The following is a 13,777-nucleotide window of genomic DNA, read 5'->3' as shown; positions in this document are numbered from 1 at the left end:
GACTAATTAAGCATAGAAATACAGACATTAAGAAGGTACATATATTTGCTCTACTAGATTATAAATTTCGGTACCACCACTTGGTCCACCCAAATTAATGATTTCATTCATTCAAAAGTGCTACCCATCTCTTCCAAAACTTTATTACGTTGACTAGTCTACTGCTGATGTCTAAAATCCATCGTTATTTCTAGTCAAATCCTAGAACGATATGGAATTTCATTCTTGTGGCTGGGCATGCTTAGCCCATGGGATAAAACTTGGTTGCCAAGTCCAATTCACTTTTTTCAAGTCACTTTCGCGGAGAAAGTTTCTCTGGGAAGTCGGTTCCGTTTGGACGGGCGTCCATTATATTACTTACTACGAACATTACCAATGCCAAGTTTTGAAGGTAATTTGTCTTGAAGCTTTGTAAAGCAAAGGAGCAACAACAACGTCATGGGGAGTCCAAATCACAAGCCAAATAGTCTAATTTGGTGGGAAAAGAGAGAGAGAGAGAGAGAGAGAGCACCAATCTCCAACACAAAATTATATTGGGCCACCGACTGTTTGATATATTGCCTGTCATACACCTATAATATCTCTGAAGTGGTTCAATGATAGCAAGCTAAAAAGGATATTTTATAGCAACATTATTTCCTCGACGGAAGTCATGCAACCAAAAGTCGTACTGTACGACGTCTCCATCTCTCAACGATGAGTCAAACTGGGAAACATTTTTTTGCATTAACACCTTGCGAATTCTCTTAAATGTAATCAAACTGCACACACACCAAGAATGCAAGGAACAAGACATACACTGACACAACTTTAGTAATGTGTGATGTTACAGCAGTTTCCAAGTTAAAAGCTAGAAGTCTACTCTATTCCCCTGACCCTATTCACACCTTTTACTTGTTATATGTGAACGAACCCAACACTGGTGTCAACCCCAAAATGGTTTTCTTTTTTCCTCGTAAAAAGAGAGAGAGAGAAGAAGAAGAAGAAGAAGAAGAAGAAGATGGAGAACAAAAAGACTCCCTACTCGCTAGTGCTTAATGGAGGATTTGGAGCTTCCAATTGTTGGAGACCAGAGATCAGCACCATTGGTGTTTGCCACGTGTTCGGTGCACGATACTGGGACCAAGCATAGCCCTCGACTTCTAAGATCAACAATTCCCCCCTAAAACCGGAATAAGTTCCATGTTATTCTAGAGAGAGAAAGAGAATAAAGCGTTGTTCTGCTGGATATATCGAAGAGTCTAGCTATGCTTTTATACCTGCAGGTGTGCAGAGGATGGCAGGCGTTGCAGGTACGGGGAGCTCAGTACCTGACATAGAAAAGAAACAGGTAATTAGAGAGAGAGAGAGAGAGAGAGAGAGAGAGAGAGAGAGAGAGAGAATAGAGAAAAAAGAAACAAAAACGAAAAGAGATATAAAGAGAGAGAGAGAGATAGAGAGTCTGCAAACCTGAACCTGGTCGTGTAGGAATCGGATGTAACCCAGAGCTTCGTGCAGAACCGAGGCCGTATCCGTCTGCATGCATTTCTCACACACAGTCAAGGTCAAACCACACGACCAAGGCAAACTTGTCTTTGCCTAAGCGTTGTTAATTGCTACTACTACTACCACTTGTAATATATTCACCTTGCCAAAAGGAGAGACCAGCTGCTGCAATGCCATGATTCGCTCCCCGAGCTTCTCCTTCCTCACCTAATCAAAGTTAGCACAGTAATTAGTCAACCAAAGCATAATTAATTAAACAGCCAGCAGGGTAGTAAGTGGCATAATTAACCACACCTTTGTTGTCGCCGCTGTTCCATGAGCACCATAACCCTCTGTCTTGGGCTTCTTCCTAGTAGCAACCAACTTATCCACCTTCTTCTGGAGAATTAGATACAAGTTATTGCAAGCCGATGAGAAGTAATTAACGAAAGCATGCCATACCTTCGATGGCTTGGGAGCACTAGTGGTGGTGGAAGTAGGAGAAGAGGAATCGCTAGACTTGCGAGGTGGAACTCCATGCAAAGGAAAGGCCTTCTTCTCTCCATCCTCACCGAAGGAGTAAGCAGAGGAGGATGGCGATGAGTTGAGAGAAGTGAGCAAGCAGAGTAGATGACCTTCTTCCTCTCCTGAGCCAAGCATCTCCAAGAAGCTGCTCCCTTCTTCCATCTGCCCCTCCTCCTCCTCCTCCTCCTCCATGAACCCAACCATCAACCTTTCACAAGACCCAAATCCAAAATAAACTAAGAAGGGTACTGAACCAAAGAGTAAAGGGAAGAAGGAGAGAGAGAGAGAACCTTAAACACTCTAGCTTTGACGTGTAGTGGATCATGGACGGCTGAGATGAAGAATGCCCAGGGGCCCACGAGTCTTTTGTGGCTTATTTGGCGGGGTGCAGGATGCTTCGCGGGTTTCCTCGGGTTTCGAGACTCACTCTCCCAGTCAAAACCGCTATCCGGAACCTATGGAATTAGAAGTCGTGCCTCTCCCTCTCCCTCTCCCTCTCCCTCTCCCTCTCCCTCTCTTCAAGAATTACTACACTTAACACCTCTAGCTATAATCTCTTAAATGTCTTCCTTCCATAGTTAATCATTTTAATTTTAATCTTTATTTAACCAACAACTCGATCTAATTTTTGCGTGAACTCGCCCCACTTTCGATATATTGTCTTAAATTTGGAACCTAGAAACATAGTTCGTCTATGACAACCACATTGATTAAGATTTGACATTAGTTAATTTGGGGCGTCTTCACATGATAAGATATAAAATCATGGCATTTAATAAATATTTGGTGGCCATTTCTGAATGCGTTCGATGTATGGAGTCGCTTGTGAGCTTTATTTTACATTTAGTATTCGCATAGTAATGTTCTTATACGATTAATTAGTGTAGGAAGTTTCTAAAATAGATATTGTTGGAATAAATTGGAAGGATGACGAGTAGGTCAATGAATACTTGGGAATTATTTTAAGTCACGGTATTAAAAGGTAGGCATCACGGGTTGAGATTGCAACTATTATTTTTTTATTTTATTTTAAATAAAGATTGCAACTACTATATGATTGAGTCTCCTAGCCAAGCTGAAGAAGGTTAGATATCAGGTCATTATTTTCTAATATAAAGTGGGAATTTATTGGCATACTAAGGAATCATAAATAATCGAGTCTGCTGGAGCTAAGCTTGCTAATAATTGATTTCATTCAGTGAGTCGATTTAATATTTATTTATAATATAATTATATTAATTCTTATACTTTTAACATTGGATTAGGCTGTATTTAAAGCTTGATTTTAAATTTTAATTCAATGAAGTTTAATTATATTTGGTTTAAATTTAAAATTGCTTACTGATCCGCTCACCTAGATTTGAGCTTGCCTCAAGCTCAAAATTAACATAAATTAATTTTTTTAATTCAAACCTAATTTTATACTTATATTTAAAATTAATTTTAATTTAAATTTGATCAAGTTTAGTTCGGTTACAACCTACCTACGACCACTTCTATTTTTGTTAAAAAATAAAAGATAATTATAGATAACTAAAAAGAAGTATTAGTCTATCACATAAAACTTACTTTTGAATCTACTTATTTAACATAATATTAGAGTTAATCTTTTCTAGTGCAATTAGCCACATATTTGATTATCAAATATGGATCATAAAAGTACCCTCGCGTCCTCGATGTGATAACTGAAAAACTTTAATTAATCTGTTCATTCGAGTATTAAATAGATCGTATTCATATTCAGTATCTCAAAACAATTTAATTGGTTTAAATTTAATTTATTTATAAATCTGAATAAATATATAGAATAATTTTTCTAAAATACTAATAAATCTATTTATAACACAAATTATTTTATTATAATTTATATTATAAATATGAATAACTCGTACAATAGAATAATATATTTTTTCAAGAGAAAAAAAACACTGATGACAAGAGTATAACATGTTGCCTATAGTTGCCTTAATATATATATATATATATATATATATATATATATAGTTCTTCTTGCGATGGTACTTAGAACGTAACAAAATTTTCCATCAATTAGTCTCGAACTACTAGCAATATAACAGAGAGACAAAAATATAGTTGTCATCCATAAGATTCGATTCTGTAATCACTTCACTTTGGATAACCGACAAAAGAACGAGAGTTGACCGTCCACGTGGAGCCGTAAAGCTACGAAAGGCGGTGAAAACGACGGCGGGCAGCTCTCATGCTGCCCGACCCCTCTTCCCGGTCGCAAGAGAACGATTCGTCCGACTTGGCGCGCCTCCCCAGACCGCTTTCGCGCCACGTGTCCCCCTCGCCAGTTCGCACCTTTCGATTGGGCTTCGGCCTTTTATTCTTTGTGTGGGCCGTCGTTTGGGCTGCGAAGCCCAAATACCCTCAAAAGCTCCCTATTATTTAATAGATCAAAAGACAAAAGATGCTTTTAATTGAGAGTAACGTATACCAAAAGGGAATAATAATATTAGTATCCTATTGAAGTATCCATACAAAAGTCAAAGTGCTTAATTAGGTTACATTTGTCAGCTTGCTGGATAAGCATCCTACACATCACTAATAATATTCTCAAAGACATCCTTATGCAGCCAGTTGTGTATATAGTACTCTTTTTTTTTAATATATTTTCTGATAAATATTGATCTTTAATTCTTTCTATTGTGACAACAGTTACATAAAGATTGCTGCAAGTGGCAGAAGAAGATCACTGATATGCCTCCACTTGTACTGATAGCATTATATTTGTTGGCAAGGCAGTTGAGAATGTTGCATGGATATTTGTCTCTGGTGATGCACTTCTTGAGACTGCCAAGTGTTACTCTCTTCTTGCTGTATGTACTCTATTAATACTTCATATCCATCCTTTTGCCAATTGTCTTCCATATAAGAGTTTATAGAGAGAGTTTCTAATTCACTTTATATTATTTTTACTCTTTGTTCTTCCTATTGATTGGTGTAAACATCTCTAGGAAGCTTCCTGAATTCTCCTCCTTTAATTATCTTGCTCTTTGGGAAGCAGACAGTTTGAGAAAACGAATAGCTCGTTGATTGCATCACTAGTAGTACTTTTTACTTCTAAGACTAGTTTAATGGTCTTATATAGGAACAATACAACAATAACAATTCATGCCATTGATGAAAATTTCAAGGTCTTAGGAGATGGCATCCAAAGTTTAGCACTCTTCTAGAGAAAAGTTAACCGGGATTAATAGTTTTAGAACTTGCAAAGATTAATTTGTCTCTCCCTTTGACTGACTTGAATAACATTCTTGCAAAAGTCCAGCGACTTAGAACACACTATTGCCCACAATGTTATGCAGGAGGATTCACACCTTATCCCTTAACTTTTTTGCCACAGCTTACTTGCACAAAGCTTAATTAGTGCTTAATTAACATTAGGATAGTATTAATTTGTTGTATCTATTGACTTACTCAAGGGTAGATTTTTTATGACGAAGGATGTTGACACGGCTTCGTAGGGACCGTTGTCCATTTAAAATATTATCAAGCATGACAAACAACAAGGTTATAGATCTTTCCACCTAATTAATTTTTTATATGATCGATGACTAATTTGTCGAGGTTGCTTCGTCATTGCCTTTTGTCCCCATTTTGTTTCACATTATTACTACAAGGTGGACAAAGTTTATGCCAGAAAGCCGAGCTTGTTGTGTCATATTTTTCTTGTAATTAATTAGTTCCATAATGATTTGCTAGGGTGATTTATTTATCCTAGGAAATTCTTATAATCTTGGCTACTTGCCTTCATGTGAAGTTGTATATGTATGAAAATATTATGAACTTGGGTATAGAACGTCCACTTACATTGGAGAAATAAAAGTTAGTAAACAACAAGCAAGTTGTTTAAGCCAACATCTTAGCATAGTAATTGTTTTTAAATAATTATATACAGATGAAGACAAAAACTAATTCCCAGATGAGAGGTTTCAAAGTTTCACGACGTGGTCAAAAGAAGATATACACGTAGGACCCATGCAAAAAATATTATACATTTAATCTCTCTCTCTCATATGTACACTAGATCATAGATAGCTAGGAGAAGGTTCCTACCCTTATAAATACTCTCTAATGCTCATCTCCAATCCGGAAGAGCAACGCTTTGAGGTCAAGATGGTGAAAAAGAGGAAGTGCACCGATGACCACGTCGAAGCCAAGGAGTACACATGCGACGACGAGGGGGCCGCCGAGCCGAACGGCTCGAGACGTGCTCGCAAACGGTTCGTCGGGGTTCGGCAACGGCCGTCGGGGCGGTGGGTGGCGGAGATCAAGGATACAATTCAGAAGATTAGGGTTTGGCTCGGCACGTTCGACACGGCGGAGGAGGCCGCTAGGGCTTACGACGAGGCCGCCTGCATCCTCCGCGGCGCGAACACCCGCACCAACTTCTGGCTGTGCTCGCCGTCGCAGCCCTCCGCTCCTTCCGTGCTCCCTTCCAAGATTACGAACCTCCTCCTACGGAGACTCAAGGCTAGAAACAACTCCTTAGCTCAAGACAGCCACACGATTCAAGAACAAAACCTGGAACCTAAACAGCCGCCGCCGCCGCAAGAAGGACGTCGTGAGGAGATTGTTAGTGATGATCATGAGTCGTCGTTCCATATTGATGACTTCTTGAATGATCCGCTTCTTCATAGTTATGAAGAAGTTGTCGACGATGGTCGTGATTGCATGCAACGTAGTTGCAACAAGAGTGCAGTACTAGAAGGAGAAGTGGAATCTAATAACCTAGACTATTACAATTATAGTACTTCTTGGGAGGAAGTCCAAGAGGAGGAAGGGCTGATGGATTTGCAGCACATGGATGCAGCGGCGTCGATCTTCTACTCGCCTTTCGAGATGGTGGCGGAGCTCGACAACCTTACGGAGCAGGAGAACGGCGGCGGCGGCGATGAGCAGTCGGTGATACGGGAGGTGATGAAGAGGTTGATGTATGAGAGGAAGATTTCGGCGTCGCTTTACGCGATCAGCGGGTTGCCGGAGTGCATGAAGCTGAGGGTTAATGGAGGAAGGAATGGTGGAAGTGGAATATTAGACGATCACCTCTCTGGTCTTAGAACTGCATGCAAGAAGAATCAAGAGGAAGTAAAGGTGGTAGAAGAAGAAAGAGCGCAGGTGGAGGAGGCTAATATTTCACAAATCTCAATTGATCAGCTTGGTTCTTCTTCTTCGTCGTCGTCGTCATCATCATCATCATTCACTCCTGGTTCGGATTCGATCAGTGATAGCGATCTTTCTCTGTGGAGTTCTCTTGATCTCCCTCCAATATGTTTCATGGCCTAATCATGGATTAATCCTATTATCCTATCTATCCCTTCATTTGTCACCAGTTTGCATGGTCTCACTGTTGGAGCCTAGGAGGCATTTCTTATGTTAGTTAGCGTCTTAGCCTGAGGCAGATACAGTAAGGATTTGGGAGCTTCAAAGAGAACTATTTTAGTTTGCAGGGCCTCCATTTGTGTGTGTTTGTATTAGCGTCCTTCCTTAAGTTCTATAATGGAAACAACGAAAGCATTTTTTTTTAAATTTTATTGCAATTTATTTAGATGTTTTCCGACGTTAATATGTTACAGTATATGCTATTTTATGTTTGATTATTTTGTTTTTGAGAAAACTGAAACAGAGGTCTAATTCATGACATTCATTGCTACAAAAATAGTGCAATTCTAATACGATTAAAACAGTATTGACAAGAATTCAGATGATCTCCGGATATTACTGAGAAAATAATTGGAAATATAAAATAAAAATACACTCAAACACCACCTGATTATAAATAAGAAAGCAATAACCATCCCAATTTGCTAATACAAAAACCCAACAAGCCAATTTAGTCTAATACTTTCTCTCTAATATCTTTAGACATAGCTTGCACATTTCAGAACTCTCCAAAATATTCTTTTAAATACCAGATATAAGACATTACAAACCAAAAACTAACATGATAAGCTCTCAGGAAGCGGAAATCCTCACTCCAAAATCTTGACTAAACAAGAGGAAGTCAAATAATTAATCTGGTATTAGCCAATCAGCGTCTCCTCATGCCCCTTCCGCCACGACCTCGAAATGCTCCACCGCCGCGGCCTCGACCAGCCATTGCACTTGCAGCAGCTTCACCTTGTGCACTCTCCGACTGGTATTATTGCAATCAGAACGTGCAGTCAGGATAAACCATATTAAACAAACTCGGTATATATAACTAGAAATTCTGAAGTGGTTTGAGTGCAATAATCCGTAAGATTCTAAGAATAACTACAACCAAGGATGCACCACTATCATATAACAAGCATAGCTTCATAAGAATGCTCAGATGAGTGAAGCAGGCAATTGTGACCAAATGACTTCAGTCCTTTTATTCTCAATGCTATATACTATTTCACATATCAACTAGTATAGGAAAAGGTAAAAGGGGATGGTAATGCAGATGCACAGTATTCAAAGAGTAGTTCAACAAATTGAAACTTATATATTAGCACTATAATGATAATTGAGGGGCTAATATAAATGGTCACCTTTGGGTTCTTTACTGTCTCATCCACGCTCAGGACAAGACAAGCAGCTTCTGTTGCGGCATTTATGGCATTGATCTGTAATTAATGCTTATAGTCACTGCCACAATAAAATCACCTGGCTAATACAGACAAGGCAAATGAAACATCACAACATTTACCTTAACCACTGCAGGTTCCCACACAAAGTTAGCAAAAGAATCTGCTATACCACCAGTGTTGATGTCTACACCATAATTTGCACCTTCACCTGTTTAGGCAATGTACTCTGTGTCAGTGAAAAGAAACTTTGGAGTGACATACTTATTTCAGCCAAGCAATATAATTTTACCAGATGCATGTTTCTGTCTGAGTTTGTTCAGTACATCAATTGCATCAAAGCCAGCATTGTCACAAAGTTGTCGTGGAATGACCTGTATCAAAGAATTATTCAGACACAAACTAAAACCAAAGAGTTAAAGTATATCAGCTGCAAACAACATACACAGAAGAGAATGGAAGAGGAAGGTCTCTGTTGTTTGACTTGATTTGACAGGTCGATCAGATTTATGGTGCATGGGTTGTACAGAGGATAGCATCATTCACATAAACAATAGTTACAATACTATAATCATCCTGGCCTTGATGAAGGGGTTGTGAAGCAGATCACATATAAAATATAAAAGATAAGGTCCAACAGTGGTCAATCATATTGATGAGCAAATTTGCTTCACATGAACTTAGACAATGACCTAACTTTTCTGTGCCAGGGCTGGAAGTCTGAGCTGGCCTAAATATTGCTGGACTGGGCTAAACAAACCTGACCACAAGGCTGGTGACGGACCTGAACCAGGCCTGGCACAACCCATCCTCCCTTGGGTCTTCACTCTTAGTTCATCCTCCCTCAGATCCACTTCTCCTCACTCCACTCACTTCACTTCCAGCTAGAGCTGGGTCCAGCCAGGACTAGCATTTCAAACTAAAAACCAAATTAGACAGATGCCTCCTGCTGGGTTCGAGTTTTCCCTTTCCCAAGCCAGCCCCCATAAACAGTCTAAAGTTTAACTGTAAGTTTAGATTACTTGCATGCTAAAAGATCAGATATAAGAATTAATAAACTTTAGAAAGCTGGAAACGGTCAACTGCAGAAAAAATTAGTGTATAAGTTTAGATTACTTGCATGCTAAAGTGGATCAGATATAAGAATTAATAAACTTCAGAAAGATGGGAACAGTCAACTGCAGAAAAAATTACTGTGTATACATACCTCAAGAGCTTTGGCATATGAATTTATAAACAGCTGAGGCTTCCCAGCTATTGTCCGAGCCTGCTGTCTAAGGTAGCGGCTCACCTCCATCTATCATGAGCATTAAAAATATTAGCTTTCAGAAACTGTACTGTATCATATTGCAGATACATAACTTCACACAGCTTACATCTATGGCGCCACCACCAGCCACAACAGTGGAGTTCTTCAAAGCTCTTCTGACAATCATTATAGCATCATGCAAACTCCTTTCAGCTTCCTCAATGAACTATATATATATAGCCAGAGTTGATAACTATACAAATGTATACCATAATAGAAATAATCGAGTTGATAAAAAAAAGAATCATGAATGGTAACAAAATACCTGATCTGCACCACCTCGAAGAACTATGGTTGCTGTCTGACCAGCAGGGCATCCACTAAATATGTTAAACCTTTCATTGCCTACTTGCCTTTCCTCAAAAACTTCACAAGACCCAAGAACCTTTGACACACCAGGCACAAGAAATCTCATGAGCAAAGAGAAGTAATGGTGCGTTTAATTGTTAAAATGATAACACCACACCAATAACATGTATAATCTACACAGGCACATCAAGAAAGAAAACGAGAGATATGATAATAACCTCAGATATTATATTGTTAACGGAAGTCTGCACAGTTCCACCAGTTGCAGCAGCAACACGTTGCAGATCCTCTTCTGTTACACGCCCAGCACAGAAAATATCCCGATCTGCAAAGTACTGCAATCGCCCGAATGTTATGGCTATGAGCATGACAAATTAAGTCAAATAAGAAATCTAAGAAAGATACCTGCGTTGCAAGATCACCAATTGCCAACCGAGATAGAACTATTTTAGCTCCACTTTGCACACACTTATCCAACTTGTCATAAATAATATTCCACTCTGCATCAACAATTGACTGATATTGCGTAGGGTCTGATAATCTGCAAAAAGAACAGTACGATAGATCACTAGAATAACAAAAAGTACAATATATAATATGGACAATGAATATGATAATGTGAAAATATATACCTGATTTCTGCATTTTCCTTCTCTGACTTCAATTCTAACTCAATATTCAACAAAAGGATCTTTGGATTCAGGAACTTCTTTGGTTGTTGCTCAAAGCCAGCGTAAGAGAAAGTCTTTTTGAAAGCAACACCAGTGACAAAAAAGGAATCTCTCATGGTACCCCCAGGGACCTAATAGGGAGAAAATTAGGAGATTGGAACCACCACAACCGGATAGATATGATAGACTGCTACCTTACAACATTTAAGCCATCTTAATATAATCCAAATTAACATATATAATGGTGCCAACACAAGAAGATACCAAAAACAAAAAGAAAATGCATTGCCTAAACTATAAATTATTGCTGTACAAGACAGAGAAGCTTAGTGGGAACAAAGTGATCCCTAGTTCCAAATCAGAATAGTATATAGAAATAAAACCAAGTTACAAAACAGCTCAGCTCCCGATACAAATAGATTTTTTACCAGCACTAAATGGAACCTTTCCCTGATAAATTGTTCATAGCAGCGAAGCAAAAAATAATAGCGCATTTAATTTATTTTCAACATTAGATCATTTCTCAAAGAGAGATGCCCTTAAATCTATACTCCTGTGGAAGTTTAAAAAGGAAAAGAAAACAAGAATTTCCCAAAATCAGTATTAACTGACATAGGAAATCATCTAATTAGTGAATCAACCATGTGGGAAATGCATCTGTCAAAATAAAGAAACAAATAGAGGAAGGCTCTCAGCCAGGAGAATAACTCAGAACTATAAGAATTACCTTTTTTATCCCAATCATGTTAAGCCTATCGTCGTTACCAATAGCAATGACAGCATCCACAACCATCGATGCAAAAAACTCTTTCTCACCACCTATCAATTTTGAAGAGAGTGTAGTAGCAGCACATTTTGCTAATAAGCTTTTCTTCTCTTCAAGGCTTTTCCCTTCTATGCTTACAGCAAGTTCTTTGATTTTATTAATCGCCTGTAATTGATTTTATTGATGTGTAAGTTCACAAGATCAGTATCATTGATATACAACTGAGAAAAGTAGAGGCACTGACCAAATTACAAGCAGTCCTGTAACTTCGAATAAGATTCTGAGAATGGACTCCATCCTCAATGAAAGGTTTTGCCTCCTTCAAGAATTCACCAGCAAGAAGCACCACAGTAGTAGTTCCATCACCAACCTGCCAGGGATTGAAGAAATAGTACAATTTACCATCACAGTCAAAAGCAACCAATTCCACATATATTCCTTCAGAAAGTACCATTTTCACTTTTCCTGCATCAATAAGGTGAAGCACATACTCCTCTAGGAAAAATGAAAAACACAATAAAGAACAAATGGGAGCATATAATCCTTCAGTAGTTACCATACTGCTTAACTGGTAATTCTCTAGGTCCCTGTGGACGTTCACCCGACCAAAGGCCACAGTCCAAACTTGCTAACCTAATTCAGTATAGACCACCACCACAATACCTAATTTTAATTCCAATACCCTAAAAAACTCCGGCCTTTACCATCAAAACCCTAAAGAACAATCTAACTTTCCACGTTTACATACTTACTAAGCCAGAACTCTATCTTGGTATATAGTTTCTTCTCCCCAGCTACTTCAGTATCCGGTCTATGCGAAGAGGACACAATAAAGAATAAAAAAGAAGCAGATCTGCCACGAATGCAATAATAAATGCTACTTCAGTGCTAATACTTTCACATTCACATAAGCGAAGGCCACAGATTAAATTTCCAGATCTCATTACGTAGATACCACGCAAATATCTTCTTTAATTGTTCCAATACTCATACCAGTAGAATAGCGCCATTGGTCGGGAAGCATGGAAAGCTCCAATCTTTTCCATCAAACCCATAAAAAGATCACAACTTTCTCCTCCCGTATACAAAATCATGTTGCTTGAAACTAGCAGCGGATTTCGGGCTAATAAGAAGGGGGGATAGAGCTAAAACAAGAAAAGAAAAACATAAACCTAGTGGAAACCTACTCAAGAGAGAAGGATTTGAGTTTGACCTACCTCCGAATCCTGGGACTTGGCGATGTCGACGAGGATCTTAGCGGCCGGGTGGACGATATCAAGAAGCTTCATGATAGTGGCGCCGTCGTTGGATATGGTGGTATTTCCCTTATCGTCATGGATCAACTTGTCCATCCCTCTCGGACCCAGAGTGGTGCGGACGACGTCGGCGACGGCGGTGCAAGCACTAATGTTACTCATCACCTGCGCTTTCCCCTGCGAAGTGTCTGTGCCCTCCTTGAGCAGTATGATCTGGGGTTGCTGCAACCATTACAAAAGCAAAAGTTCTCAGATCTCTCCACATACTAATAAACCAAGACGAAGAGAAAGGAAAGAAAAAAGAGTGAGAGAGATGTCAATACCATCATCGATGCCATTGGAGTAGAGGGGGAAGAGAGAGAGAGAAAGAGAGAGGAGTTTTGATTCGATGGAAGGCGAGACGAGGGTTTTTGAGTTTGGGGAAGAAGGGCGAGGGATCGAACGACGGCTTTGAGGTTTTAGGTCGTGGATGCTTATCGGACTGGGCCGGGTCGGGTCGGGTCGGGTCGGTTTCCGCCCAAAATATCCAATTTCCGGTTTGGGCCGGGCCTGCCCTTTGATTCTCATTCTTTGGATATATTTACAAGTTATATTCGATTTTTTTTAAAAAAAATTAAAAAATAAAAATAAAATAGGAAGGTGTTCTTCTGCCAAATACGAACGAATCTCTACTTTTTGCTATCAAAAATTTGGCATGTCTTTTTCTTTCACATTGGTTGGGTCTGTAGCTAACCATTCTACACCACCAAACGAAGTGACTTCCTACCTATAGATCTACCACTGTCCCTTCTCTTCTCTTCCCTTCCTTCCTACTCTACCTTCCCAAACTTCTTGCAATATATAAAATATTCTTCCAGAGGATTTACAACTATTCATGTTATGTTTAAGTTGAAGTGCTC

At 39.1% G+C, this 13,777-nt stretch overlaps 3 protein-coding genes across 3 annotated transcripts; 1 reads left to right on the top strand and 2 right to left on the bottom strand.

Annotated features, from left to right (window-relative positions):
- Positions 1-516: 516 nt before the first annotated feature.
- LOC140762379 (transcription factor bHLH68-like) lies at positions 517-2,255 on the bottom strand. The gene is made up of 6 exons (XM_073100136.1): positions 1,927-2,255; positions 1,780-1,863; positions 1,627-1,692; positions 1,450-1,515; positions 1,260-1,310; positions 517-1,162 (listed from the first exon to the last, which is right to left on the bottom strand). Exons 1-6 carry the CDS (start codon positions 2,191-2,193, stop codon positions 1,028-1,030), a joined length of 669 nt encoding a protein of 222 aa, XP_072956237.1. The 5' UTR covers positions 2,194-2,255; the 3' UTR covers positions 517-1,027.
- A 3,877-nt stretch (positions 2,256-6,132) lies between these two features.
- Positions 6,133-7,313, top strand: LOC140762103 (uncharacterized). The gene has a single exon (XM_073099721.1). It carries the CDS (start codon positions 6,133-6,135, stop codon positions 7,300-7,302), a length of 1,170 nt encoding a protein of 389 aa, XP_072955822.1. The 3' UTR covers positions 7,303-7,313.
- A 456-nt stretch (positions 7,314-7,769) lies between these two features.
- LOC140763709 (T-complex protein 1 subunit eta) lies at positions 7,770-13,358 on the bottom strand. The gene is made up of 14 exons (XM_073102018.1): positions 13,202-13,358; positions 12,840-13,100; positions 11,867-11,992; positions 11,584-11,787; positions 10,818-10,987; positions 10,591-10,726; positions 10,404-10,520; positions 10,142-10,261; positions 9,944-10,042; positions 9,775-9,864; positions 8,860-8,941; positions 8,690-8,778; positions 8,532-8,606; positions 7,770-8,152 (listed from the first exon to the last, which is right to left on the bottom strand). The coding sequence occupies exons 1-14, from the start codon at positions 13,214-13,216 to the stop codon at positions 8,048-8,050; spliced, it is 1,689 nt and encodes a 562-aa protein (XP_072958119.1). The 5' UTR covers positions 13,217-13,358; the 3' UTR covers positions 7,770-8,047.
- Between the last annotated feature and the right edge of the window lie 419 nt (positions 13,359-13,777).

This window comes from Typha angustifolia, chromosome 7 (genome assembly GCF_048772165.1).
Source record: "Typha angustifolia cultivar Huaian chromosome 7, ASM4877216v1, whole genome shotgun sequence".
Classification (NCBI taxonomy): domain Eukaryota; kingdom Viridiplantae; phylum Streptophyta; class Magnoliopsida; order Poales; family Typhaceae; genus Typha; species Typha angustifolia.
This window is presented reverse-complemented; position numbering and strand designations above follow the sequence as displayed.

Excerpts from the sequence above, each read along its gene's own strand:
- LOC140762379 (XM_073100136.1), bottom strand. The coding sequence starts at position 2,193 with ATGGTTGGGTTCATGGAGGAGGAGGAGGAGGAGGAGGGGCAGATGGAA. Across the intron at positions 1,864-1,926 it reads GTGCTCCCAAGCCATCGAAG|AAGAAGGTGGATAAGTTGGT; the intron begins GTATGGCATGCT and ends CTAATTCTCCAG. Across the intron at positions 1,163-1,259 it reads CATCCTCTGCACACCTGCAG|GGGGGAATTGTTGATCTTAG; the intron begins GTATAAAAGCAT and ends TTCCGGTTTTAG.
- LOC140762103 (XM_073099721.1), top strand. The coding sequence starts at position 6,133 with ATGGTGAAAAAGAGGAAGTGCACCGATGACCACGTCGAAGCCAAGGAG.
- LOC140763709 (XM_073102018.1), bottom strand. Across the intron at positions 11,993-12,839 it reads CCAAGTCCCAGGATTCGGAG|GTTGGTGATGGAACTACTAC; the intron begins GTAGGTCAAACT and ends AATCCCTGGCAG. Across the intron at positions 10,988-11,583 it reads ACATGATTGGGATAAAAAAG|GTCCCTGGGGGTACCATGAG; the intron begins GTAATTCTTATA and ends TCTCCCTATTAG.